This window comes from Lynx canadensis, chromosome C1 (assembly GCF_007474595.2).
Source record: "Lynx canadensis isolate LIC74 chromosome C1, mLynCan4.pri.v2, whole genome shotgun sequence".
Lineage (NCBI taxonomy): Eukaryota > Metazoa > Chordata > Mammalia > Carnivora > Felidae > Lynx > Lynx canadensis.
Window position 1 is genome coordinate 8,210,945 of NC_044310.1, and position 24,612 is coordinate 8,235,556.

At 55.2% G+C, this 24,612-nt stretch overlaps 1 protein-coding gene across 1 annotated transcript in view; it reads left to right on the top strand.

The window, feature by feature from the left end:
- The window catches only part of DISP3 (dispatched RND transporter family member 3), a 30,898-nt gene extending 6,615 nt beyond the window's left edge, over positions 1-24,283 (top strand). The window contains exons 3-20 of the mRNA XM_032594194.1: positions 4,977-5,113; positions 5,988-6,122; positions 6,407-6,567; positions 7,821-7,960; positions 8,916-9,064; positions 9,287-9,448; positions 10,474-10,635; positions 12,833-12,946; positions 13,719-13,855; positions 14,932-15,116; positions 16,914-17,044; positions 17,124-17,296; positions 18,264-18,390; positions 18,906-19,051; positions 20,296-20,455; positions 21,028-21,141; positions 21,602-21,768; positions 22,562-24,283. Coding sequence (XP_032450085.1) covers positions 4,977-5,113; positions 5,988-6,122; positions 6,407-6,567; positions 7,821-7,960; positions 8,916-9,064; positions 9,287-9,448; positions 10,474-10,635; positions 12,833-12,946; positions 13,719-13,855; positions 14,932-15,116; positions 16,914-17,044; positions 17,124-17,296; positions 18,264-18,390; positions 18,906-19,051; positions 20,296-20,455; positions 21,028-21,141; positions 21,602-21,768; positions 22,562-22,924 — 2,863 coding nt within the window. The 3' untranslated portion in view covers positions 22,925-24,283. The remainder of the gene's footprint in view (positions 1-4,976; positions 5,114-5,987; positions 6,123-6,406; positions 6,568-7,820; positions 7,961-8,915; positions 9,065-9,286; positions 9,449-10,473; positions 10,636-12,832; positions 12,947-13,718; positions 13,856-14,931; positions 15,117-16,913; positions 17,045-17,123; positions 17,297-18,263; positions 18,391-18,905; positions 19,052-20,295; positions 20,456-21,027; positions 21,142-21,601; positions 21,769-22,561) is intronic.
- Positions 24,284-24,612: the final 329 nt, after the last annotated feature.

Here is a 24,612-nt window from a genome sequence, read left to right on the forward strand (position 1 = left end):
CTCATGTCCCCTGGCTAATGAGTCCATCCTGCCTCTTCTTGCCTCTCCACCCCTACCCCAGGCACCACTTTCTGTTTTCTATTACTACATACTGGTTTTCATTTTCTAGAATTTTATATCCATGGCATCATATAGTATACACTCTTTTGGTTGACCCCTTTCAGCCTAATTACGTTAAGTTCTATCCATGTTATTGCAGGCATTGATAGTTTATTATTTTTAGATGCTGAGCAGTAACCCAGGGTATGGAGATGCCACATTTTTTAAATTTTTTTAAACATTTATTTATTTTTGAGACAGAGTGAGAGACAGAGCACAAGAAAGGGAGGGGCAGACAGAGGGAGACACAGAATCCGAAGTGAGCTCCACGCTCTGAGCTGTCAGCACAGAGCCCAACACGGGGCTCGAACTCACAAACCGTGAAATCATGACCTGAGCTGAAGTCAGTTGCTTAACCAACTGAGCCACTCAGGCACCCCAAGATGCCACATATTTTTATACAGATATCCAATTGTTCAAACATCACCTGTCAAAAGGATTATTCCTTCAACAAAGATTGCCTTTGCACCTAGGACAAAAATCTATTGTTCATAGATATATAAGTTAATTTCTGGACTCTGTTCTGTTCCATCAATCTGTTTCTTTATTTGCACATGAGTACCACACTGCCTTAATTATGGTAGCTTTATACCATATCTTGTCTTTATACTATATCTGTTAAGCCTCCCAACTTTATTCTTTTTTACAGTTATTTTAGTTATTTTAGGTCCTTTGCATTTCTATTTGAATTTTAGAATTCACTTGTCTGTTTCTCCAGGAAAAAGAAACGTCTGCTGGGATCTTGATTATGGTTGTGCTGAATCCATAAATCAACTTGAGAACTGACATCTTAACAATATGGAGTCTTCTTACCCATGAATGTAGTATATACATCTTTTGTCAGATGTATCCCTATTTCATGTTTTTATGCTGTTGTAAATGGTATTATTTTCTTAATTTTAATTTTCAATTGCTCATTACTAGTATATAGTAACATAATTGATTTTGTATCCTGTAACCTTGCTAATCTCCCTTAGTAGTTCTAGAAGTTTTTTGGTAAATTACATTAGATTTTTTACATAGTTAATTATATCTTCTGCTAATAAAAACAGTTTTACTTCTTCCTTTCCAAGTTAGATGCCTTTTATTTTTCTTTCTTGGCTGATTGCACTAGCTAGAACCTCCAGTATAAGGTTGAATAAAAGTAATGAGAGAGGACATTCTTGTCTTATTCCTAATCAAAAGTATGTAGGGTTTTTGTAGATATCCTTAATCAGGTTAAAAAGGCTCCCTCTATCCCTAATTTGCTGGTAGCTTTTTTTTTTTTAATCAATAATGAATGTTGAATTTTTTCAAATGTTTTTTCTGTGTCTAAAGAGAGATCATACAATTTTTCTTTTTTAGTTTAATGTAGTGAATAACATTGATTGAGTTTTTAATGTTAAGCCAACCTTACATTCCTGGGGCAACCCAAGCCCCCCCCCCCCCAGCTCTTGGTCATGATATAGTTTCTTTTTTATATAGTGTTAGATTCTATTTTGTATTTTGTATTCTGTTTGTATTTTGTGTTCATGGGCACAATATGTTCAACATAGATATTGGGCTGTAGTTTCTTTGTAATGTATTTGTCCTATTTTGGTATCAGGGTAATTCTGCTATTATAGAATGAGTTGGAAAGTATTCTCTTCTCTTTAGTTTTCTGGAGAGTTTGCATAGAACTAGTATTCTTTCTTCCTTAAATATGTGATAGGATTCATCAATAAAACTGTCTGGGCCTGAAATTTTCTTTATGGGAAGAATTTTTTAATATACATAGAAAGGGCTATTAAAGTTATCTATTGCTTCCTGCATGAGCTTTGGTAGTTTTGAGTCTAACATTAAATCTGTCCATTTCATTTAAGTTGTCAAATTTGTTGGTAGGAAGTGGTTCATAATATTCCTTTACTATCTTTTAAATATCTATAAAACTAGTGATGTCACATCTTTCTTGTGTATTTTCTCTTTTTTCATGATCATTCTGACTAGAGGTTTATCAAATTTTTTTTAATCTTCTCAAAGAACTAGCTTTAGATTTCTCTGATTTTTTTTTTCTATTGGTTTTGTTTTGTATTTCATTAGCTTCTCTGATCTTTGTTATTTCCTTTTGTCTGCCTACTTTACATGTAATTTTTATCTTGTTCTACTTTTTTGAAGTAGAAGCTGAGGCCATTAACTTGAAATGTTTCTTCTTCTCCAATACAGGCATTTATTGCTATAAATTCCCTTTTGGTACTGTTTTAGCATATCCCACAGATTTTCACATGTTGTGTTTTCATTTTCATTCAATTCAAAATACTTTCTATTTCCCCTTTGATCTCTTTTTTGACCTGTGTGTTATTTAAAAGTATGTTATTTAGTTTCCAAATATTTGGGAATTTTCCAGATACCATTTTGTGGCTGAATTTTAATTTAATTCATTTGTGGTCAGAGAACATACTTTGTATGACTTCAGTCCTTTTAAATTTAGTGAGTCTTGTTTTATGGTCCAGATTGTGGTCTGTCTTACTAAATGTTCCCTTGTGCACTTAAAAAGAATACATATTCTGCTGTTGATGAGTGGGGTGTTTAATAAATACCTGTCAGGTCAAGTTGGTTGATTGTGTTGTCTTGATGAATCAAACGCTTTATCATTTTGAAATTGTCTTCTTTATCCCTAGTAATATTCTTCGCTCTGAAATTTATTTCATTTGTTATTAATATAACCATTCCAGCTTCCTTTTGATTTCAGTTAGCATGTCATATATTTTTCTTTTTTAAATATTTTAACCTATTTGTTTCTATACTTAAAGTGGGTTTCTTATAAGCTTCTAGGTCTTGCTTTTTTTTAAATCTAGTCTGTCTCTGCCTTTTAATTGGGGTGTTTAGACCATTTATAGGTAATGCAGTTATTAATATGGCTAGACTTAAGTCTATCTTTGTTCCCCTTTTCTTTTGCCTTCTTCTGGACTGATTCCATGTTTTTTTATTATTATGTTTTATTTCCTTTGTTAGTCTTTTTTTAAAGTTTTTTTAACATTTAATTATTTTTGAGAGACAGAGAGCAAGCAGAGGAAGGGCAAAGAGGTAGGAAGACACAGAATCTGAAGCAGGCTCAAAGCTCTGAGCTGTCAGCACAGAGCCTGATGCAGGGCTCAAACTCATGAACCACGAGATCATGACCTGAGTCGAAGTAGGACACTTAACTGACTGAGCCACCCAGGTGCCCCTCATTTGTTAGTCTTTTAGCTATAACTTTTTATTTATTTTAATGGTTGCTTAGGGTTTATAGTATATAATCTTAGATTATCACAGGCTACCTTCAGATGATGTTTTACCACTTTGTGTATAGTGTAAGACACTTCCAGTAGTATGCTACCATTTCTTTCCTCCCAGCCTCTATGTATTGTTCTCATGTATTTTATTTTCATGTGTGTTATCAACACCACACTACATTATTATTTTTGCTCAAGTGGTCAATTATCTTATAAAGAAACTTAAATAAGCAATAAGAGAATATTTTATATTTGTTCATGTCATTACCATTTTTAATCCATTTTATTCCTTTGTATAGATCCATATTTCCATCTGTTATTCTCTTTGTACCTGAAGGATTTACTTTAACATCTCTTATAGTACAGGGATCCTGGAGATTAATTCCTTCTGCTTTCATGTATTACTGGGGCGCCTGGGTGGCTCAGTTGGTTAAGTGGCCAACTCTTGGTTTCAGCTTAGGTCATGGTCTCATGGTTTCATGAGTTCAAGCCCCACATCAGGCTTGGGATTCTTCCTCACTCTTTCTGCCCCTCTTCTGCTCATGCTGTCTCTGTCTCTCTCAAGATAAATAAACTTTAAAATTAAAATAAAATAAAAAATGAAAAAGTCTTTATTTTGCCTTTGCTTTTGAAGTATATTTTTGCTGGGTATAGAATTCTGGGTCAATGTTTTTCCCAATAGGTAAAAGATGCTGCTCCATTATTGTCTCACTAGCACTTGTTTCTGATGAGAAGTCGCTCTTATTTTTGTCCTTCTGTATGTGATGCACCTTTTTCCTCGGGCTGCTTTTAAGACTTTCTTTTGGTCACTGGTTTTGAAAAAATTTGTTTATGATGTGCATTGTTGTCATTTCATTTCATTTTTTTTTTTTTTTTGTACTTGGAGTTTGTTGCTCGAGCTTCTTAAATCAGTGGGTTTATAGTTTTCCATCAAGTTTGGAAAAATTTCAGCCTTCTTTGGGGAGCCCCATAACCCATGTATAAGGTTACACTGAGACCCAGCAACTCTCAAGGCCGTTAGTCAGGATAACCATAGGGCCCATTTTGCCTCTCATCTCTCAAGAATCATCATCCTGTGTTGTCTCATGTCCAGATTCTTGTTTTATATAGTTTCTCTTATTTTTTTGTTAGTTTTATGGGGAGGGTAAATCTAGATTTCATCTTATCACTGCATCGTGTCCAGAAGCAGATATCACTCCTGTTTGTATTTTAAAACTCTACTTGACCAGCCCAGTTAACATTTTTGTTATTATGAAGAATAGCTTGTGTTAACTGCACACTGAATAGCAGTGTAAAACTGCATAAGTGGAAGCTGGTTTGAATTTAGAATTTTGCAGTGAATAATTGAGAATTGGGAGATGATGTAGTATTTGACTATAATTGATTATTATCTGTGTTGAGCAGGGTCTCAACCTTGACTGTACGTTTGAATCACCTGGGAGATTTTTAAATACTGATGACTCAGCCGCACCCCAGAAATTCTGGTTTAATTTGTCTAGAGTACGGCCTGGGCATCAGGAGTTTTGGAAGCCCCCAGGTGATTTAACATGGAGCCAAGGTAAAGAGCCCTGTGGAGGTGGGTAGCTCCTGCTCCTCTTCCAAGTATCAACAGTACAACCCACTTCTGTCTTTCCTCTCCCCTTCCAGCAAAGTCCAGGTTCTGTATGGGGGGACAGACCTCTTTGATTACGAGGTGCGCAGAACCTTCAACAATGACATGCTCCTGGCCTTCATCAGCAGCAGTTGTATCGCTGCCCTCGTCTACATTCTCACCTCCTGCTCAGGTAGGCCTCCTTGGAAGGCCCAGCAGGAGCCAGCCCCTTTCTCTCCTTCCTGTGTGCTCCTGTCCGGCCAAAGCCTGCCTTCTCCAGAATTCTAGAAATCATCTCAAATCCATTGTGTCAAAGGATTCTGGGGAAGGGTGCTCAGAAATCACCTTCCAACCCCAGGCAGGTGGACTGAGGTCCAGAGGCAGTTTGGGCCATACCTGAGGGCCCCTGCCCCTGGGACCTCACGTGGTTAACCTTTTGCCCTTTGACCATCGTTCTCTTGCTAAAAATTTGGTTTTGGGGAGTCTGGCGTACTGGGCCCTTCTTTATGGATTGTTCTGTAGCCTGTTTTACAGTCCCAGCGCAGCTGCCCTTCTGTCCCCAAGGTCACTTTAATAGCATCATCTTTCCATGTACCCTGGCTGCCTCTCACTGCATATACAGTGGGTACTCTCTATTGCCCAGGTGAACAACAGATTAGTAATACCTTCACAAATGGAAAAGACACTCATTCGTCCATGTAACAAATATTAATTGGACACCAACTATGTGTCAGATGCTCTGAGATGCCAGGGATACAGTGGTGAACATCACAAACACATTTCCTACCCCCACGGAACCTCTAGTCTACTGGGGTGACAGATGTTAAACATATAATAATTCCCTACTAGTGATTGAGGTAGGTTCTGCAAAGATGAGGGCCTATGAACCACCTACTCAGATGGCTTCCTCTGCCACTCGGGCTCCTGCCTGGCCCCTTCTTTCTGGGCGTGAGAACTGTGCAGGGCACACCCAGGGTAGTGCAGGGCTGCCACAGGACCCAGCTGTGTCCCTGAAGGGTGTGTGTCCTGCTGGATCCTCCCACTGTATCCCCTCTTGCCCTGCCCAGTGTTCCTGTCCTTTTTCGGGATTGCCAGCATCGGCCTCAGCTGCTTGGTGGCTCTCTTCCTGTACCATGTGGTCTTTGGAATCCAGTACCTGGGCATCCTCAACGGGGTGGCTGCTTTTGTGATAGTGGGCATTGGTGAGTTGCTTCTGTGGCATGGTGGGAAAGGTGGAAAGGAGGCCAAGATTTGGAAACAGGGGCCTCGTTCTGGAGACGGGGGCTGGGGAGGGCAGGGAGAATGGAGGGCAGGGCTTGGATTTCGAGTGGGTAGAGCCAAAGTTGGATGGGTCTTTCCAAACTCCAGACTGAGAAGCAGGACTCCCCTGAAGCCTGACCTCTTGGGGCAGACTCAGGATTGAGCTAGGCCCAGCTTGGGCCTGATTCTGAGCCTGCCCCTGCTGGCCTGGGACTCCCTCCCGTAGGTGTGGACGATGTCTTTGTATTCATCAACACCTACCGCCAGGCCACCCACCTGGAAGACCCACAGCTGCGGATGATCCACACCATCCAGACAGCAGGCAAGGCCACCTTCTTCACCTCCCTGACCACGGCCGCTGCCTACGCAGCTAATGTCTTCTCCCAGGTGCGAGACTGCCTTTGTCCCTGGCCCCGCCTCCTCCTTCCCCCGCCCCAGGAGCCCCGGACTCTGCTCCTCCCACATGCCCCACATAGCTTTTGCCTCAAGGCACTGGCCATGTCCCTAGACACCATTCTGGCTACTAGTCACCATTACCAGAACTTAACAAATGGTAGTCATCCAACCTCTGCCCTGAAGGGTATGTGGCAATTTCCAAAGCTCTTCCACATTTAGTTTTCAAGACATAGGACGAAGGTACAATTACATCTTTATTTTCCAAATACAGAAACTGAGGCCCAGAGAGGTAGAGCAACTTCCCCAAGGTCACACAACTGGTAAGTGGTGGCCTATCAAGTCCCCTGACCCTCCGTCCAGAGCTCTTTCCAACCACCGGCTTCACACTGCATTGTCACCCCTCTCGCTGACGTCCCTCTCCCCTGGCCCCATGCTCCTTCAGGCCTCTGAGTTGGGCCCAGGAGAAGAGTCTGAGTTGGGGCCAGGGCCTTGGTGCCGACAGAACCTGAAAGGCAGTGAGCCCACCTGAGCCTTCAAAACATTTAATGACCTGGGCCGGGTGTCCCATCGAGAAACCACTAGATGCTTTGGGATTATCCAGGCCGTGCTAGAGAACTGCATCCAGAACACAGGCAGAGCTGGGCTCTAGTTCCACCTTTGTGATGGGCCACGTGACCTCCAGACCTCTCTAAGCCTCACTTCCCTCCTGTGTAGCTTATTCAGAGACTAAAAGGAGATGATTGTCCCAAGTTTGTCACAAACAGTGAAGGCTTGTCTGCTGTTGGTTACAGTTTCCTTCTGAGCGCCACATCCCTGTGAGGGTCCCTGGGACACCCTGGAGCACACCTGTTGTTCCTCAGCCCCAGGAGCATATGTGAACATTCTCTTCCTTACCCTCATTAACACACGGCCTGGTGTCTAACGGGCTGTCTTCCTCTGATCGTCAGTCGCTCCGGGAATGACTGCTATCGAGCACCTGCTCCAAGTCAGGCACCGCTGTGGCCAGTGGGCTGCAGCATGGACACCAGCCTCCGACCCAGAGCTGGGAGTGTCCCTCCCCTGCTGGGTCCCCTGACACCAGCCCTTGCCTTTTGACGTCCTCCTAGTTCCCGTGGCTGGCAGCCTGGCAGCCTGAGCCTCCTCATCCCGTCTCGTTCTGGAGGTGGTCCAGCTGCAGGGTCTCAGACTCCCTGGGCTCCAGGCCTGACCAGCCTCACATCCCACCCTTGCCTCTCCATTGCCAGATCCCGGCCGTCCATGACTTTGGCCTGTTCATGTCTCTCATCGTGTCCTGCTGCTGGCTGGCTGTGCTGTTCACCATGCCTGCTGCCCTGGGCATCTGGAGCCTTTACATGGCACCGCTGGAGAGTGCCTGCCAGACCAGGTGAGCAGGTGGGCAGAGGCGCGGGGGGGGGGGGGGGGGCCGAGGGGGAGGGGGCGTGTCCTCTGGGGCCACTCAGCATACCACCTTCTCTTCTACAAGCTCTGTGATCCTTTATTGAGCACCTTCTGTATGCCCAGTTCTATGCTGGGTGCTACTGGGGGACCAAGGAAGAAGAGAACCCTCCCTGATAGTCGCCATTTGTGATTACCTGCTCCGTGCCGGGAAGTGGACAGAGCGCTTTTGCATAAGACCTTATTCCCACCGCCTCCCCGTCCCCGGGACCCTCGGATCTGGGTTCCCTTGTTTTGCCGGTCTTACCAATGAGGAAACAAGGGCTGAGAGAGGGTGGGTGACATTCTCAAGCTCACCCATTCAGTAGGCAGCAGAGCTGAGATTAAAACCTCGTAATCTGACCAGACCCCATGCCCAGGTGCCATACTAAATGTCCCCAGGCTTCTCCTCTTGGTGGAGAAACATATTTAGACACAGTGAGCTGTGTGCAGACGTGAACGGGTCAGGGCCACGGTTGCTGCCAGAAGTTGGGGGGTTGGGGTCTCACGGCCCGAGTGGTGGGGCAAGGAGGGAGAGCGGGGGAGGCCACATGGGGTCTGGCCTGGGTGGCTGGCTGGGCTTGGGTGCCGGGAATGACAGGGGCTCTGGGCTTGGGGCAGGGCATGCCAGGGCGGGGGTCCCTCTCCCTGGGTCATGGCTGCTGTCACCCTTTGTCCAGAGGAAGGGGGGCACCGAGGGTCTGGGGGGGCAGATGGCACCGGGAAGGAACCAGGCAACAGGCTCCTGGGAGTCTGTGACGCGTGTCTTCGGGAGATGTCTGCAGCAGCCTGAGGCCCGGGCTCACGTGGTGGGCGGGTGGGGGGTGGTGAGGGGGGGCTTGCCCCACCCTCCTGGCACACCCGGGGCCCTCGGGGCTCACCCCTCTCCCCGACTCTGTCCGTAGCTGCCACCAGAAGTGTGGCCGCAAGAGCTCCCTGCACCTCCCCGGGGACGTGTTTGCCGCCCCCGAGCGGGCTGGGGGCAGCCCCACCCAGGGCCCCATGCCCTACCTCGATGATGACATCCCCTTGCTGAATGTGGAGGAGGAGCCAGGTGAGTTCCGGCACAGGCCTGCCCTGCTGACCCTGGCGGGACCCGGGGCTGTGTCTGCCAGGGAGGTCACTTTCGACGAAGTGATTTGAGGACAGGCGGATCCTGATGGCCCTTGGGGATCCCCCTCGAGCATTTGGGCTTCCCTAGGGAGGGCGGGGACACGGGTGGGCTTTGATGGGTGTCTGGGCCAGGCCTCTGATGGGCCGCTGTTCTGCCTGGCAGTGTCGCTGGAGCTGGGAGACGTGTCCCTGGTGTCTGTGCCCCCGGAGAGCCTACAGCCAGCACCCGACAGGGGCAGCCGGGGCCAGCTCATTGCCCAGCTGCAGGAGTTGCTGTACCACTGGGCTCTGTGGTCAGCCGTCAAGAGCCGCTGGGTGATCGTGGGTAAGTAGCTTTCCACCCTCCTTCCCCTGTGTCTTGCGGTGGGATCCCAGCCCCCGCCTGCAAACGAACCTGGGTTAGTGTCTCACTCTCTGGGCCTCCCCCCTTCCTGTGTAGAATGGAGCCGGTCCCACAACAGCTGTTGTTTATTGAGCACCTACTACGCGCCAGTCATCATGCTGGGCGGGAGAGCAGAGCCCTCAATGCTTGGGCTCCAGAGTCGGACCACCCGGTCAGACCAGTCAGTCACCAACTGGGTGACCAGCCAGTAAGGCTGAGCTGTGAGTCAGTCTGAGCCTCACTTTCCTATCCTGTTTCTGAGGAGGAGAATAGCATCTATCTAGGGGCGCCTGGGGGGCCCAATTGGTTAAGCATCTGACTCTTGATCTCAGCTCAGGTCGTGATCTCACGGTTCCTGAGTTGGATGGAGCAGCACGTCGGGCTCTGCACTGACAGCGTGGAGCCTGCTTGGGAGTCTCTCTCTCTCTCTCTCTCTCTCTCTCTCTCTCTGTCTCTGTCTCTCTCTGTCTCTCTCTCTCTGTCTCAAAAATAAATAAACAAACTTAAAAAAAAGAACAGTGTGTATCTAATAAGGCAGTCGTGGGGCAAGTAGGGAACTCAGCCGGGTGTGTGGGGTGCAGTAAGTGGTCAAGAAACATTGAGTGCTGCTGTTATGATAACGATTGACAGTATTTAAGGTTGTGTATAACCAAGCGCGTGTGCCAGCTCTTTATCAACTGTTAAGTGCCCTAAGGTAGTGGCTGATTCTTATCCAGGAGTCTGAGATTGCAGCTTATAGCCTGATCTCCAAATGACACAAATAACATCCATCCCCCCCCAACCCCCCCCCCCCCACCAAGGACCAGTCCCTGACAAGGCTTCACCCCCAGGCCGGCACACCATACCTCTGCCAGCTCCCTTGGGCCCCCGCCCCACCCTGCCACCCCACAAAGGGAACAGCTCTCACCTGGGGCTGTGGGTGCCTCCTGCGCCCTGGCCCCACCTAGCGCGGCGTCCTCTCCTGGCAGGGCTCTTTGTCTCCGTCCTCATCCTGTCCCTGGTGTTTGCCAGCCGGCTCCGCCCCGCCAGCCGGGCCCCCCTGCTCTTCCGGCCCGATACCAACATCCAGGTGCTGCTGGATCTCAAGTACAACCTGAGCGCTGAGGGCATATCGTGCATCACCTGTTCAGGTGAGAGTTCCGTCGGGGTGTCCCCTGTGGCTCCCTGCTCTCTTTGGAGTTTCGGGTCTCCAAGACTGTGAGCCTGAGAGATGTGACGTGTCCAGGCTTTCTGTCACCGTGCAACCTCAGCAAATCGCTGAGCCTGAGTGTTTCTGCGTTTCCTGAAACAGGTATTTACTGGGTGCTGGGGAGACCGCAGTGGGCAGGACAGGCTTCCTGAACTCAGGGAGTTCATTCGCCTGCCAGGGGCCGGCGTTGTAATAGTGGATCTGAGCTGTGATGGAGGAAGAACAGGGCACCTGGGGAGCTCGAGAGAGAAGAGAAGAGAGGTGGGCAAGACCAGGGCCAAGTCTGAGAGAGGCAGCCCCAGGAGCTAAGGCCAACCAGGTAGGTGGGGCCAGGGTCTGGAGGGCTAGAGCGAGGAGTCTGCATTTTATTCTAATTGGCAGGGGGAGCTAGTGGAGGGTTTTGAGCAGAATAGGGCTGTGATGGAGGGCGCTGTGTGGAGGTGGACGGTAGGGCCAGGGTGCAAGCTGGCTGGGAGACCAGGTAGGAGGCCGGTGCCCTCATCTGAACTTGAGATGGTGGGCCTGAGGCCAGCGTGCTTATGGGGGCAGCGGAGCCACGAGGTTTTTAGGAGGTGAAAGCCATAGGATTTGGGGATGGAGTTGGTATCAGGGATGAGCAAAGAGGTGAGTTAAAGATGTCTCCTTGCCTTAGAGGTAGTCTGGTCCAGAGGAGAGCCTGAGGTCAGGGTTGGGGGCAGGGGAAGTTGGCCAGTCGGTTAGAACCAAAGGAGAAGATGCTTGGGCAAGTGCTTCCTGCTCCTAGGAGAAGATCCGCTGACCGCTCTAATTGCCTTCGTTTAGTTAGGGCGGTGTCCGTATTAACCTGGCCTTCCCCTTGGTATTGGTATTAGCCAAATGCATGATAATCGAGTGTGGCTCAGGGAGGTGTCTGAAGAGCCCCTCCTAAATTGGAGCCATCCCCCGCCCCCCCCACTCCCGCCACATCCCCGGCTCCTGTCCTGCCCGCCCGGGCACATGCATCAAACTCCATTACTACTGCCGCTATGAGGCCACCTGCCATCCCTCAGGGCCCGGAGTCAAAAAGCCACATCCACTACCATTTCACAGATGGACAAAACCCAGGATAGTGCCGAAACTCCTGGAATCATCTGGAGAAGGGCCAGGATGCCGGCCCAAGTCCAGCCCCCACCCCCTTGTAGCTCTCAGCATTCTGAACTGCCTCTCAGAGGGACCTGTTCATGTTGTCCCAAAAAGGGCTTGCAGGGCCAATGAGACTGGATCTGAATGAGGCTCTGCCTCTCACTTCCTTTGCGGGTCACGGCACCTCCCTGAACCTCTGCTTTCTCCTTTGTCAAGCGGGGTTAATGATAGCGACCTTCTAGAATTATTGTGAAGATTGCATCTTTGAAGGTGTCAAATTTCTCTCATTAGAAAACGACAAAGAAAACAGAAAATTCATCCGCAGTGGTTGAGGCAAAACGAGACAGTCCCCTGTCATCTGTGCTAGTTGATGATGTTCCTTTTCTAATTGTTCCCACTAATTGAGCATTTATCATGAACCAGACATGTAGCCAAGTGCACGAGATGCAGCACCCCGTCTGGTCCTTCCACCACCCTCTGGAGATTCGGGGTCACCCCGTTTGCCAGAGCAGGGACGTGAGGCGTGGCGAGGAGGACGAGGGAATGCGTCCGCATGTCTTTCTCTGGGTGGAGCTGACAGGTGCCTTTCTTTCGCCTTAAGATTCCTGCGAAATCAGGGGTGCCTGAGTGGCTGAGTCGGTTAAGCATCCGACTTTGGCTCAGGTCACGATCTCGCAGTTCAGGAGCCCGAGCCCCTACGTCGGGCTCTGCACTGACAGCTTGGAGCCTGGAGCCTGCTTCGGATTCTGTGTCTCCCTCTTTCTCTCTGCCCCTCCCCTGCTGGAACTCTGTGTCTCTGTCTTTCTCTCTCAAAAAAAATAAAAAAAATTTTAAATAAAGATTCCTGCAAATTCGATATTTGGCACTTTTTCAGTTCCATCCTGTTTCTTTCAGACCCCTGACACCCCTCCCCCTAAGCTGAGAGCCCTGAGGCCCAAGTCCCTGGGGCTGTTATCCGTCCCAGTCTCTGCCCTCCCCTTCCAGGCTCAGCCAGGGAGGCCCTGTGTCCCTAATGACGTGTGGGGGGGGGGGGGCAGGTCTGTTCCAGGAGAAGCCCCACAGCCTGCAGAACAACATCCGGACGTCCCTGGAGAAGAAGAAGCGGGGCTCAGGGGTCTCCTGGGCCAGCCGGCCTGAGGCCACCCCACAGGGTAAGTGGGGCATGTGTTCTGGCTGGGGTGGGGGCTCTGGGGGATCCTGCCTGATGCTGGGGTGTGGAGGTCCTGTGGAGATAGATGACATTCATTCCCTGGGTCTCCTGGGAGAACAACAGTCTGTGTTCTTGGGGTCACTGAGGAGGGGTTGGGTTGTGTGGAGGGGTGACCTCAGGGCCCCTCCTGCCAGCACCACAGCCAGGCTCTGGTGCCCTAGGAACCCGCCGTGCACCAGATCCACCCTGAGTGTCTGGGGGAGGGCAGGGGTGTCCTGGGCCCTGGAGGGTGGCTCATCCCTGCCCGGGTCTCTGTCACAGATGGGGTGCTGGGACACGTGTAGGAATCAGCCCCCACCCTGGGGCAGTTTTGTGTGTCCTTATCATCCCCTGGCTGTCGTCACCCCTCTGTGCCTACCACTGTCACTCCCAGCTCCGGCCCCACCGCTCAGCCCGCGCCCCGCCCTGGGTGGCACTGCCCACATTGCTTGCACCTCGTCACCACGATCCGTACCATCGCCGTCACTCCCTCCACCTATGCCGCCACCCCATCCTGGTGACCACTGCCATCTCCCTTTCATCTGTGCTACCAACCCATCCCCGCGTCCACCACCAGCACCCCCAGCTTGCCGTGGGCTCGGTCCAATAGAGAGGCGCAGAGCCAGCATTCAGAGCTGAGCCCTGATGCGGAACAGAGAGCGGGCTGCTCCGGGGTCAGGGAAGCCGGTCAGGGTGACTGTCCACCCCTCCTCCATCCTTCGTTTGTCTCCCAGACTCCCCAGGCACCGTGTATGTCTCCAAGGTGAAGAGTAAGGGTCACCCGGCCGTGTACAGGTTCTCCCTCAACGCCAGCCTGCCTGCCCCTTGGCAGATCGTGTCCCCCGGGGACGGGGAGGTGCCCTCCTTTCAGGTGAGTCCGGGCTGCCGGGACTTGAACCGCTGCTACCGAGGAAGGTGGCCCTCGACGCCGCACTGGCGGGCACTGGCCATGTAGGGAGGGGGAGGCGGGGTCTGCGAGGATGGAGCTGCTACAGGAGATGAGGACCCTCTCCCAGCCAGGTCTGCAGCACCTACAGAGCGGGGACAGCATGGGCTCCCAAGTCAGCCAGACCTGGGTTCGAGTGCTGGCTCTGCCATCTGTAATCTGGGTGTCTTCGGGCAGCTTACTTAATCTCTCTGAGCCTCAGTTTCTTCATCTGTGAAACGGGGTGTGTAAAGCACAGCCAGGGTCGGAGGTCCATGAAGTGAGGCCTGCATGGCATGTAGCGCGTAAGACACAGCAAGTGCTGCTCAGCAAGTTACATGTGGTTCTTGGCAGCCACTCCCGCACCCCAGAAAAGAGCCTCTGAGGGCCAACCCAGGCCCTGTCAGGGGTCACCTGTGTTTCTCTGACATGTTACACCCTCTGGGTGACGTAGTTACCTACGTCAGTTCCTGTGTTCAGGCTTTATATTTCCATCTGAAAGATGCCTGTGGCGTTTCCTGACCCTGAGCCTTTGCACTGCTGTTCCCACTGCCCAGAAAGCTTTCCTTCCAGCCTAATGCATGGCAGGCCCCTCACTGACGCCTCAGCGTAACTGTCACCTCCTCACAGGGCCCTGTGCCGGCGCACTTCTCGGTTCGCCCTCCTCCTCCCCTGCCCGTTTATCCCGTGTCTTATCATCCTGACTCTTTAATTCACAGCCCCTGCAATCAGCAGCCCCCCGGGGGGCAGGGACCAAGCCCATGTTGCTGACTACTGTGTGTTCAGGGCCTGGCACACAGTAGGTGCTCAGCTGCAGGAAAGGGCTGAGGCTCAGACAGGGAGGGAAGGATTTGCCCAATGTGCAGACTCGAACCCGGGCCTCCTGAGCCTCTGTCCCCAGCTGTGGGCGCGGGGACGGGGTGGGACCAGCCTCGGGGGGAGGGCGCGGAGCCTGAGGCCGGGCCCAGGCCGAGGCAGCCCCCCGGAGTCACGTGTCTTGTCTCTGTCGCTCCACTGCCTAGGTGTATAGAGCGCCTTTGGGTAACTTCACCAAGAAGCTGACCGCTTGTATGTCTACAGTAGGGCTGCTCCAGGCGGCGAGCCCCTCCCGCAAGTGGATGGTGACAACCTTGGCCTGTGACGCCAAGCGGGGCTGGAAGTTTGACTTCAGCTTCTACGCGGCCGCCAAAGAGCAGCAGCACACCCGGTAACAGAGCATCGCGGATAAGCCGGTGTCCGCCAGCCCGGCCCCCTTCTCCCCAGGGATGTCAGCAGACGCCTTTAGGAAGCCCCTGTCCGCGTGCACACACGCGTTCAGGTGGTTCTGTGCCCGGGACCGGGGAGCGGGGAACTCGGGCGCAGAGGACGGCCCGTGACCTGCTCTGCCGCTCTGCCTCGTGCTGGCTCCACAGCTCCTTCGCGAGCCTCATGTGCTGGCCTCTTTCCAGGGTTCAGGGGTCTACTCAGATGCCCCCCTGGGGAGAGGCTCCCCCCCCCCCCCCCTCCATCCAGAAGAGCCACACCCGCTCTCTCTCCCTGCGAGGGACCCCCTGCTCCCAGTCTGGCCCCATCACCACCTGGAAACACACTGACCGGCTGGTTTATAAGCTGTGTTGCGTCAGGAGCACGCGGGCATCCTTCCACGGGCGCCCTGACTGCTTCCCCTGCTCCGTCCCTCGCACCTGGCACGGTGTCTTGCACACAGGGGGCGCTCGGCTAACACTTGCCGAATGAATGGACGTGTGCGCTCCGTACATCCTCTCGAAGGCACTCTTCACATTCTCTCCCAATATAATCAATTCAGAAAACACCGCCCTCCCCCCCCCCCACCAACCGTAAGGAGACAGGAGAGGGACTGTGTCTATTATACTTACCTGTCGTATCCCCAGGCCCTGCCTAGTGCCCGGTATAACATAAGTGCCCCAAAATACTTAATGAGTGTTGGGATTCTGTGCCTGTGCACTGGAGGGGGGGGGGGGCGGGTCTCTGAGCAGCTGGGGGCACCTCTTTCCCAGGTTTTATTCCTGTGTTCTGACCCCACATTCATTTCTCCATTGAGGCTGTATTTTATCGTTCATTCACGTAACAAACACGGGGCACCAACTGTGTGCCAGCACCGTGCTAGTCCTGGGGATACGGTGGTAAACAGGACAGACGTGTGTCCTGCCCTTAGGCCAGCCAGCGGGAGACAGCAGCTAACGAGTCAGCCGCGATGTCGTTACAAATGATGATATGTGCCCAGAGAGCAGCAGTGCGGTCCCTGTGCTGGTGACACACGGGGCTACGGTCTCTGACAGCCTGGCCTCAGGGCACCAGGCACCCACAAAGGCTGGACTCCACTTGAGGCAGAGGGCAGTGGTGCAGAGGTGGGGGGGAGTGGGGAGGTGACTGAGACGGGTTCCCTGGGTCCTTCCAGCCTCGGGTACCCTGGCACGGGCAGTGGGGGTCCCTCTGCCCGCTCTCCCCTGAGGCCAGGGCTGGGCTTGCTCTGCAAGGACACAACGGCAATTGGGATCAGGCTGCCTGGACGAGCTTAGAACATTCTAGAAAGAACCTTGAGCTCCATCAGGTCCAGTGGTGAACAAGCTAACCACGGAACCCTTGCTTCACACAGAATCTTGAGGCTCAGTGACTGTTCAGGTTAAGGTGAGGGTGCCTCTGAGCAGGAACCCTGAGGCTGGCCCGGGGGGCCCCTCTGTGAACTCTTGCACCCCCTGTAGGGTGGTTTGGAAACCTGGTCTTCACCCCTCATGCAGCAGGTGGGGAGACACGCAGAAGGGAAGGCTGTGAGGCAGCCCTGGGGAGCGCCTTGGCAGTGGCCAGACTAGAAGTGGCCTCCAGAGCCCAGCCCCCAACCCGAGACCACATCCTTGTGCTGGGGGACCCGAGTCCGTCCCCCGCACTCTTCTAGCCCCTGCTCGCAGCCACACATGGCTGTGCTTGCCTCACCTCCCAGGCTCCTCCCGGCCTTCCCAGCCTCAGCCCGGCTCCTTTGCCTCCACAGGAAAGTGTACTTTGCTCAGTCCCACAAGCCCCCTTTCCACGGGCGTGTGTGCGCCGCGCCTCCGGGCTGCTTGCTCAGCTCCAGCCCCGACGGCCCCACCAAAGGCTTCTTCTATGTGCCCAGTGAGAAAGGTACGTGCACGGGGAGGCTGCCTTGGGGCCTGGGGAGGCCGGGCCCCACCCTCCTGTACAGACGTGACTCCCTCTGCAGTGCCCAAGGCCCGCCTCTCGGCCACCTTCGGCTTCAACCCCTGCGTGAACACCGGCTGCGGGAAGCCAGCCGTGCGGCCGCTGGTGGACACCGGGGCCATGGTCTTCGTGGTCTTTGGCATTATTGGCATCAACCGCACGCGGCAGGTGGACAACCATGTCATCGGAGACCCGGTACGTGGGCCCACTTTGAGCAGATGCCGGAGGACCCGACTGCACCAGGTTCACAAACCAGGCTTGGGCGGCCACTAGCCCTGCTCCCCACACCCCCTCCTGGCTCCTTTGCTCACCGAGCTCAGACGGGACCACCATGGGCTCTTGAGGGCACTGCTTCTCTTGAGGAGTGATCAGGGTTGAGCTCTTAGAATCACCCAGGAATCTGGGTACATTTTGGGCCTGAGCTGGTTGCCCCCTCACCATGAGGGGCTGGAACGGAGCTGAGGGAGAATGCAGGTGTATAAACGCCCTCCTTCTGCAGGAGGCCCTCCCTGCGCCCACAGCCCTTGCTGCGTGCCTGACCGAGGGGCCCTCCGCTCTGTCTCCTCCCTTGTACACGCTTGTGCCCTGTGCTGGGCTCTCGGGTGTCTGAAAGGGAGAGACACGGACGGAGCCATGGCTGGGTCCGCCTGGCACAGAGTGGGGGCTGAGCACGCGGTAGGCAGGGCTGTGGATGTGGTACCGTCATAGCTCCTGCCTTGAGAAGCCAGTCCAGCTGAGTATACAGGAATCTTTCCCAAAGTGATTCGGGAGCCAGAACCGTCTGAGATCTGTGTGATCAGTCTAGACCGAGGATCCCGAGGTGTTTAGAGGAGGGTGGGGAGGTGAGGAGGGGACAAAGCACACTGGGGAAGTGGGTGAGGGGTTTGGATGTGCAGAGGGAAGGGAGGGAGCAGGAAGCCCCCGTGAGAGCCTGTGGGTAAAAGCAGGGGTGAGCCCAGGGGGCTCACCGTGCAGGGTGGACAGTGGTGGGAGCCCTACAGAGTGGACTCAGGCAGGGACCTCAGGCGACTGTGCCCGGGGCTCCAGCACAGTGTCTGTGATGGTGGTGGGAGCTCCGGAGGTTCTGGCCCCGGGGCAGGGCCCAGGGCCGAGTTCCTGACTCACTGAGCAGCCTGTGCCCGCTTGTGTCTCCTTGGGAAAGGGCAGTGTCATCTATGACAGCAGCTTTGATCTCTTCAAAGAAATTGGGCACCTGTGTCGCCTCTGCAAGGCCATCGCGGGGAACTCGGAGCTGGTGAAGCCAGGCGGGGCCCAGTGCCTTCCCTCAGGTGCGCGGGGGGAGGACAGGCTGGGGAGGCTCCACGGGTGGACAGCCGTGAGCACACGTGTGCCTGGCGCGTGTCCTGCAGACATGCATCTGTGCCTGAATTTGCATCCGCGCTGGGGTGAGGGGTGCGTGACTCTTGCTGAGTGGGCTCATGCGTGAACATGAACAGGTGCAGACGTGCACATGTGTGGGGGCACCTGCAGGAGTAGCTTTTCCAGAACTGGGAGCCAGGGCCGGGGCTGACACAGATGAGGCCCTGCCAGGGCTCTGCTCAAGGGGGCACAAGATGTCCTTTTCCACCCCGATGGCAAGTGACTGTTGTAAGTTGCCTAATGGCACTGCCACTGGTTACAGACACGTTTGAAAGCTGGGGGGCTGGGGGAAGGGCGTGCACCCTTCCCACACTCTCACCCGGTGGGTGAGGACACACGTCCGATGTGGGGGGGGGATGGGGTGGGGCAGGGGTGCTCTCCCGGGGTCCCCTCCCCGACCACCTCTCTCCCCTTCTCCCCGCAGGCTACAGCACCTCCTCCGTCCTGCAGATGCTGCACCCTGAGTGCAAGGAGCTGCCGGAGCCCAACCTGCTCCCGGGGCAGCTGTCCCACGGGGCGGTGGGCGTCAAGGAAGGCCGAGTGCAGTGGATCTCCATGGCCTTTGAGTCGGTGAGCTCCCGTGGCCAGCCGGGCACAGTGCCGAGGGCTCGCCTCACGTGTGTCCCCCGATTCCCCGCCCCCGGCCCAGACCAGAGGGGCTGCTCGGGTCACGTGGTTATGAGTGTCAGCATTGGGTATTAAACCAGGGCCACCTGACCACAGGGCGCTGCCCTTTCTCTGATGTCAGCTGTCTGCCGGTTCCCACCAGCCCAGGGTGTGTGTCGTTTTGCAGCCTCTGGGCTGGGGAGCAGATGAGGTTGGGGGCTGGTGAGAGTCTAGGATGCTCCCCTCTGAGGGCCCCTTTGGGGGGCCTGGTTGTGGGTCGCAGAGCCAGGTGCTGGGCCTGCCCCGGAAGAGCTTGGAAGCCAAAGGACCAGCCATCCACGCACATCACTACTTCCTCTCTCATCCTGACACTCCCTGGACTCCCACGTGCACACGCACGCACGCACACGCACACGCACGCACACGTGAGCACACGAGAGCCCTGACTTGGGCATCTGCGGACCTCAGGGCCCTGGCACTTCACTCCACGAGGCTTCCCAAGCCCGCCCCTGCTGTCCGTGTGCCGAGACCCAGGGTCCAGCTCCACCTCAGAATGGTGTGCTCTGTGTCCTTGAACAAATCACGTATCCCCGCCGGCCTCAGGTTCCTCCTCTGCAGAACGGGGTCAGTGAGGATACACGTGAAGGTCCCAGAGCAGGGTGAGTGCCTGCCTCTTCCCCCGAACGGCTCCTCAGAGCTGGGGGCTGTGAAGCAGACTCACGCTGCAGCCAGGAGACGGGCAGCCTGCTGGGCAGTGACAACAGCTGTGATGGGGAAGCACCGAGGCCTTGCAGAGCCCAGCAGAGGCCTGTCTTGGTTAATCAAAGAAGGGCTCCTGGAAGAGACAGAACCCTAGTGAGAGCCTTGAAGGCCAAGTGGGAGCTGGCTGTGCAGGCAGAGGGAACAGCGTGTGCAGAGGGCGCGGCGTGAGAGCGCGGAGGCTCTGGGAGCTGCAGCGGGCTCTGCTAGAAAGGGACGGGGACTGTGGTTACATCAGAACCTGCTGCCCTTGTAAGGATCACACGTGCACGCAGAGGCTGGTGGGAGGTAATCCTGGACTGTGGCACCCTCCGCCCCCACACACAGCATCCTCTGTGTGCAGGTGGCCGAGGGCCGGCTGCATCTGCCACAGAGCAGACCAGCTGTCACCTGGGAAGGGTGAGTGGGCACCGCCCCCTGCCCGTCTCACTGACTCATGTGCCCCACAGACCACGTACAAGGGCAAGTCCTCCTTCCAGACATACTCCGACTACCTGCGCTGGGAGAGCTTCCTACAGCAGCAGCTGCAGACGTTCCCTGAGGGCTCAGCCCTGCGCCGAGGCTTCCAGACTTGCGAGCACTGGAAACAGATCTTCATGGAGATCATAGGCAAGTGGCAGCCCTGCCCCCCACGCCGGGGCCGGGCCGGTGGCAGCGGGTGGGGGAGGGGGGAAGGGACAGGGAGGTGACCTGGGGTGGGGGGGGCAGGGCAGGGCCTGTCTGAGCTACAGCTTGTCGTGTCCTCAGTCCTGGCCAAGAGCCCTGCAGCAACCAGAACGGCATGGTGGCCAGGAGTACCCATCGGAGGCCAGAATTGGGGTCTCCTGCTCTGGGGTACCTAGCCACGTTCTCTGATCTTGAATCTGGCCGCCTAGAAAGTAACAGTGATCACCACATGGCAGGTCTCTGTCACGCTGGGCCTTCCCGGTGCCACGCCCCGTGCCGAGGGCCTGACCCACGTTCTCTCTAAACTCCCAACAAGGCCTGTGGGGTAGGGGCTGTGATTGCCCTCTTTTACGGGTGAGGCTCAGGGAGGTCATGGCTTGCCCAGAGTGACACAGCTAGTGGTGACCGTGTCCACCCGTGGAACCCCAGTAACCTCGGAACCACGGAGGGGAGGGGGGCCTGTAGGCGCCGCACCCACGAAGCCCAGCTGAGGACCGTCTGCTCTTGCCTTCCAGGGGTGCAGAGCGCCCTGTACGGCCTGGCCCTGTCCTTGCTCATCTGTGTGGCCGCCGTGGCCGTGTTCACCACCCACGTGCTCCTCCTGCTGCCTGTGCTCCTGAGCATCTTGGGTATGTGGCAGAGGGGTGACAGGCATCAGGCTGTGGGGCCAGGAGTGGGCAGGGGCCTTGCTAGTGGCCTCCGGTCGGCAGGTTTCTCTCCACCCTTAACTGTCACATCTCCTCGGTGAAGGTTTCCCAACCACCCCCACCTCCCTCCCAGGCAGAAAGACCCTCAGCCACAGGCGTGCATAGGACGGTGCCCCACAGGCATGTGTGCTCCCGCAAGGGAGCCGCGTGTCGCCGGGTAGTAGCTCCTGGCCCAGTGACCCCTTGCCGCACCTGTCCCCCCCCCCTTGGAGCGTCCGCTTCTCTCTGGCCCTGGCCCTCCTTGTCCCTCCTGTGTCTAGAAGTGGGGGCTCCACTCTAGGCTTGGCCCCATTCCCCAGGGGCCCTCCGAGTTCGCCCAGGACCCCTCAAGGACTGTGTGGGTGAGGCTGGGTCCAAGCTGCCTCCCCCCGGCCCCCTGCAGGCATCGTCTGCCTTGTGGTGACCATTATGTACTGGAGCGGCTGGGAGATGGGTGCCGTGGAGGCCATCTCCCTGTCCATCCTCGTCGGCTCCTCCGTGGATTACTGCGTCCATCTGGTTGAGGGCTACCTGCTGGCCGGAGAGAACCTGCCCCCGCACCAGGCTGAGGTGAGCGACCTGCCAGTCCTACCCCAACGCATCTCCCGTCCCCGGTGCAGCGGAGGGACCCTCCAGGACAGCTGGACATCCCTGGTGCCCAGCTCCCAACCAGACTGCGTTCCAGGGGCTGAGGTTTCCACAGCCAGTCTCCTCGCCCAGGGGACTCGGGTCCTAAGGCATTTCCACCGAGCAGCGCTCCAGGCCTTGGGCGGGTCCATCCCCCAGCCTGTTTCTCTAATGAGCATAAGGGGTTGGACCCGTTGATGCCCAAGGGCCCTTCCTGCTTCCTGTGTCCGAGTCTCATTCTCCAGCCTGGGGAGCAGGGCGGGCTGTTCCAGTCATGACTCTGAGGCCACCAACCACCCGTCCGGACCTCTCGGCTTAGTGAGAATGTACTCACATACTCTGTGCCCACACCAGCCTCGGGTCTCGTAAAGTTTTCGTTGTTTCCTAACCTGGAGTTGTGGTGGTGTGAAAACGCTCATAAATACGTGAATCAGCTATGTGTTTAGGTGCTTTTGGTCAAAAGAAAGAGGTCCGTTCCAATCAGGGCCATTTGTGAGGACCTACTGTGCAAATCAGCCTTAGCCTGGTCGTCATAGCAACCTTTAAGCGCCTGCCTGTGCCCCCTCTTCAGGGAGTTGGTTCATCTTCACACCCACCCTGGGGAGCAGGTGCTGTTACTGGCCCCATTTATGGAGGCAGAATTGGGGGCCTCCAGGAGCGGGCTGGCCCCAGGCGGGGAGGGATCCCACTGGCATGTCCGTCCCTGGCCCCAGCTCTTGCCCTCACCCCACACCAGGACGCCCACTCACAGCGCCAATGGAGGACACTGGAGGCCGTGCGGCACGTGGGAGTGGCCATCGTCTCCAGCGCCCTCACCACGGTCATCGCCACGGTGCCCCTCTTCTTCTGCATCATCGCCCCGTTTGCCAAGTTCGGCAAGATCGTCGCGCTCAACACAGGTGTCTCCATCCTCTACACGCTCACGGTCAGCACGGCCCTGCTTGGCATCATGGCCCCCGGCTCCTTCACCCGGACCAGGACTTCCTTCCTCAAAGCCCTGGGCGCTGTGCTCCTGGCGGGGGCCCTGGGGCTGGCCGCCTGCCTCATGCTCCTCCGGAGTGGCTATAAGATCCCCCTGCCCACTGGGACCTCCCTATAGCGCTGGCACTGGGTCCTGACTTAACGCACCTTTTGTCCAGCGGGTGTGGGACGAGGCCCTTGCTCTCTGATCCCAGAGACATGTTTCCCGGCTCGGCTCTAACTCGTTCTGTTCCCAGGCCTGAGCTGGAAAGGCGCCAAGTCGCTCAGTGTGGGAGCCGATGCCCACCTGTGTGGCCCGCACTGCCTTCATCACGGCGCCCAGCCAGAGTTGGATGGGAAGCTGGCTACCACCGTGCCAGACATCCCCTGATAGAAGAGTCCAGCCCCCCTCCATGCCGGGTCACCACGGGGGTGTCTCTCTCACACTGCCTCAGTGCTGACAACTTTCGCATGCGGGTGTTACAGGGCCCCCGTTCTGCAGATGTGAAAACTGAGGCACCAGGAGGCAAATTGACTGACCTGTAGCTGGGTCGGTGACAGAGCCCAGCTGCCTCCTGAGTCCCATGCTTCCCTCGGGGAATTTGCAGGAAGAGCACAGTGGGTTCAAGGGCAGGGGCCTTGCACCCCCTATCCTATTTTCCCCTTCCCCCAGCTTTATGGTGGCCAGTGCTGGGTGGTCCTGTGGTCCCTCCCAGGCCTTTTGGTCCTGGCCAGAGAGTACAGAGACTGGCCTGGGGTTCTGCATGCCCGACCCTGGCCCCAGCCTCAACAGGCTCCTTCTCCCCGGGGGCTGCAGGGCCCCAACACAGCCTTCCTCACTGATCCAAGTCCCCAGCTCCCCCACTCGACTCTGGGGCCGGAAGTGGGGGAGGCAGCCCCTGGGAGATGGGGGCTGATTGTGCCTGCCGGCATCTCACAGCAGATGGTTCCAATCCCAGTGACAGGAAACTGCCGCCATTAACATGAGCATCGTAACATCGCTGGCTCCCCCATATTCTTCAAATCGTGATAACTAAGTATTCGCAGGCGAGAGGGAGGGCCTGGGCCCCCCAGGGACCAAGGTCCCAGAGTGCTCTGCGTGCAGGGGCGAGGTTGGGGGCTTTGGGTAGCTCTGTGGGAGTGGGGCTCAGTAGATGTGCCTTCTTTTAAGGGGTTCCTCTGGCTCCTCGGCTGGGGCGTTTTTGAGCACGTCTGGCGTGCCACGTGCTGCACCAGGTACTGGCCTCCTTCCTCGGGGCAGACGCTGCCCCCTGGGCTTTGGCGAGCTGCACACAGACTGAGCGGGAACTGAGCCCTGAGGGTGAGAAAGGCGTCAAGGGTGGTCTCCGGGCTGGCTCACCTGGCCATCTGTAAATATTAACTGGGGTCCAGGGATGCACAACAGCAGCACAGCACCATGTTCCCACTTAGTGCCCGCCTGGAACCAAGCAGGGACTCGGTATTTGTGCCAGGAACAGCAGACTTTTGGACTGCTGCCCTCCCACCCCCCCCCACCCCCCCATCTATGGTGAAGACAGACACCGAGCAGTTAATGGTACCAGTTACCGTGCCGGACGTCCTTCTGGGGATTTGTGTTAATCTGCTGGGGCTGCCATAACAAAATGCCACCAACCGGGGCGGGGGGCGGGGGCGGCGCTTAGACAACAGAAGCTTATTCTCTCACGGTTCTGGAGGCTGGAAGTCCAAAACCAAGGTGTCGGCAGGGTGGTTCCTCCTGGAGGGTCCAAGGGAGAATTTGTTCTGGGCCTTTCTGCTGCCTCCTGTTGGTTGCTGGCAGTCCTTGGTGGTCCTCAGCTTCTGGACACA